The sequence below is a fragment of the Prosopis cineraria genome, unplaced genomic scaffold (genome assembly GCF_029017545.1).
Source record: "Prosopis cineraria cultivar Desert tree isolate PC_DT_omini unplaced genomic scaffold, ASM2901754v1 PC1445, whole genome shotgun sequence".
In the NCBI taxonomy this organism is placed as follows: Eukaryota; Viridiplantae; Streptophyta; class Magnoliopsida; order Fabales; family Fabaceae; genus Prosopis; species Prosopis cineraria.
The window spans coordinates 2,196-6,067 of record NW_026556770.1 but is presented as its reverse complement, the minus strand read 5'-3'; the positions used below and the strand labels follow the sequence as shown (position 1 = coordinate 6,067).

The 3,872-nt window shown below is 40.2% G+C and overlaps 1 protein-coding gene across 1 annotated transcript; it reads left to right on the top strand.

Moving 5' to 3' along the window:
• The first annotated feature begins 287 nt into the window (after positions 1 to 287).
• Positions 288 to 2,544, top strand: LOC129300136 (NAC transcription factor 56-like). The gene is made up of 3 exons (XM_054938669.1): positions 288 to 605; positions 790 to 1,097; positions 1,368 to 2,544. The coding sequence occupies exons 1-3, from the start codon at positions 422 to 424 to the stop codon at positions 1,923 to 1,925; spliced, it is 1,050 nt and encodes a 349-aa protein (XP_054794644.1). The 5' UTR covers positions 288 to 421; the 3' UTR covers positions 1,926 to 2,544.
• Positions 2,545 to 3,872: the final 1,328 nt, after the last annotated feature.

Below are 3,872 nucleotides of genomic sequence, written 5' to 3'. Positions count from 1 at the left end.
TGACGTGTCACCTTCTCAACGGCTCCTCTCTCACCGTCCCTCCTCATCCCCTGCCCCCCCTCCCCTTGCGCCCCACTCTTTTCCCCTAATCAGGCTTCCCATTCTTAATCCTTTCGCTAATCTCCCCCTCCTTTTTCTGCCACGTCATCTCACTATTGGTTGGCGCTGCGGACTTACGGTGGGCTTGTCCGCATGGGACCAAGTGCCACGCATCACTCCCTCGTCCTCCTCCCCATATATAACGCCGCCTTCGCCCTCTTCTCTGAGGGGCATGATCCATGTGAGTGTGAAACCAGTAACATTTCCCTACCACGCTCTTCTCCTTCTTCTTCGTCTTTACCGGAAGCCATTACCCTAATTCGATCCGTAACTGCTCACCGCTCCCTCGCTGAAGCTTTTGCGGCCGCTGGTTGGGCCGTACATGGAGAGCACCGACTCGTCCACAGGTTCCCAGCAACCGAACCTGCCGCCCGGGTTCCGGTTCCATCCCACCGACGAGGAGCTTGTCGTTCACTACCTCAAGAAGAAGGTCTCCTCCGCTCCCCTCCCCGTCGCCATCATCGCCGAGGTCGACCTATACAAGTTCGACCCCTGGGAACTTCCTGGTACGTCCAATTATTCTATGAAACAGAGACTGACTGGACGCGACAACGATATTAAATTAAATATAATTTTAACACGCCATATTTTATATGAATGGTACTATTTGACTCTCGACAATTTTTGAGTAATTTATACATGGTGGAAGCGATGCGGTTTTCAGTTCGGTGGCTTTCACTTTTTCTGCAGCTAAGGCAGTGTTTGGGGAGCAAGAGTGGTATTTCTTCAGCCCGAGGGACAGGAAGTACCCGAACGGAGCGAGGCCAAACAGGGCAGCCACGTCTGGGTATTGGAAGGCGACGGGGACCGATAAGCCCGTGCTCACAGCTAATGGAAACCAGAAGGTAGGGGTGAAAAAAGCTCTGGTCTTCTACGGAGGGAAACCCCCGAGAGGGATCAAAACCAATTGGATCATGCACGAGTATCGCCTCGTCGATAACAAGCCTAACAACAAGCCTCCTGGGTGTGACTTAGGCAGCAAGAAAAACTCTCTACGGGTAACCTCTTCATTAATTTTCCGCACAAAATACTTTTTCTAGGTTTGAGTACTTCGTATAACATTGGCCAAAAAAACAAAAAAAAAAAAGTACTTCGTATAACATTCAAACTCGAATCCTTAATTCGATCCGATCGATTTCAGTATCTCTTAATCACTAGCTTATTTGCTACTTTCATTTAGAGTTGGAGACTTCGGTTCTGGATCTAGATTCTGATATATATGGTCATCTGGTTATTATTTTTTTTTTTATGGTTGCACTATTATATAGCTGGACGACTGGGTACTGTGCCGAATCTATAAGAAGACCAACACACAGAGATCACCCATGGATCATGAAAGGGACGATTCAATGGATGATATGATTGGAGCTGGAGGGGTGCCTTCGTCAATCAACGTGGGCCAAATGAATGCGAGATTTCATCTTTCCAAGATGTCCACATTAAGCTACGGTGGAACCGCATTGCTGGAGAATCATCATGACCAGAACTTGCTGGAAGGGGTTGTACTGAGCAGCAACCATAACAAGGAACCAGATCTTCAACTTCCCTTTGTGACAACCATGACTACCACGACTGCCTCTAACTCAAACGCGAAACGAACGCTGTCTTCTCTGTACTGGAGCAATAATAACGAAGAGGAGGATGTGAACGGCACAAAAAGGTTGGGTTTGGATGAGAATCTTCATCATCATAATAACAACAACGAGGGTGGCAGTAATTCCATAGCCACCTTGCTTAACCAGCTTCCTCAGACTCCTTCATTGCACCACCAAACAACGCTTAGCTCCTACCCATATTCGATACCTGGAATGAATTGGTATACTTGATTTCGCTTCTCAATCAAGAGTTGGCTCATTAATATCTGGTTATGAACGATAACATAGAACTGATGGAAGAAGCGAGAAAGGAGATCGATCAGACTAAAGAGACATGAATGGCTTATATATATTAATTATACTGAGATTTTGGCTGTTCGGATTATTGGAAGCCGGTTAGAAGGCTAATCAAGTAGATATATATGGCCTTAAAATGGACTCTTTCCAACCATGCATTGGTGGGGGTTATAGCTTGCAATACTCTAGACGAAGGACGTGACACATAAGGTGAGGCCATGGATATTTTTAGGCAAACTATATATAGCCTTTATACATTATATATGGATATTTGCTTTTTTATTCATATGTAAAGGAAATCAGGGTTTCAGCTTTCAACAGACCAGAAAGTTATATATTTACATATCGTTGCTAGCTTCAGGATCATATTCACCAATAATATTATAGACATATCCCTGTACATATACTGTAGAATTCTGATGGATGCAAAAGAAATTAATTACGGGCAAATTAGTGGTGATTATGGTTTTTCTTCGTGACATTGATGAATTTTTCATTGGTCTTTTTCTAGCTGTAATCTGACCGTGGCGATGAAGATTAATTTAATCTAAAACCACGTATGAAAATGATGTTAATTAAGCGTGTTTTTAAGTTATATCCAATGCCAGATTCATTTTTTCAGTCGACACGTCAAGCTGTCCAGAAGGTTATTAGTCTTATTCACATCTTTATCCTTTTACCCGGAATCATTTCTGCTAATCAAAATCAGCTACTATCCTAGAACATGCATGCACGTGCATATGTTACATGTATGCATACTTACATATAGTATACAATATTAATCTGTCTGTTGTCAAATAATTTTCACCACTTTCCTATGGAAGACTTGTCCAAAACTTCACTCACATTTATATCCTTCGATTGGATCTTCTTTTGATAAGTGCAGGGTTATAACTCTACTTACAAATTCGTACTGTCTTGTGTTAAAGTAAATTAACAAACAAGTTTTACTGTATATGACTTGTAACTCGTTTCAAATTTTGATATATATATATATATATATATAATAACAATTTTTATAACTATATATATTACTTCTCAATATGCATGATGTTATTGTGTTATTAGAATGAACGTCACACATGCAACTGGCCATGTTTTCTAATTATAAGTCTTGAATATTTCTGGCTTCTTGTTGTGAGATTCTAATGATTCTATATATATGATTAGGAGGAACTAGTTTGTGCGTGTGTGAATATATATATATATATATATATATGCCGAGTATTTTTGTTTCTTGATTTATTCCCTTCTGAAAAGTTCAGCTTTACTCACACAACATATATATGATGTCACTGTGATCATATAACGTAAGAATTCGTTTTCATAAGAGAACCTATGGTAAACTTACATGTGTTACGGGCTACGAGTTTGACACTTATCCTCAACCCAATCAATTTGTCATGCGCCCAGAAAATGTTTAATGAAATGACACTTCATTAGAAAATGTCAAATGAATTCTTACCACTTCATTAGCTCCCACAGGTGAAAGAGAAGATAAAAGCGTTGTCAGTTTTCTGTTGGTTTATTGGTAAGCCGAAAAGGATGATACAGGTTACTGATAATCATTTATCAACTTACAAGGTACATGATTGACACTAATAAGGACAATATAAAGTATATATAAATCCTTGGTACCAGAGAAAATTAAACCCACAAAATAGGTGATCACAAACCTTTCTTTTGTCAAATCCTAAAAGTGGCCCAAGAGATTAACAGTAAGAAATATAATTAATAAGAGAACATCGTGCAGGGAGTTCACATATGAGAGATCTAAGGATAGGGATTAAGCTTCAGGTTTGAAAATTCAACGAGAGGAACCAATCATAAAGAGATGTTTAGTAGTCTTGGATACATCTCTTTGCCTGAACATCATATATA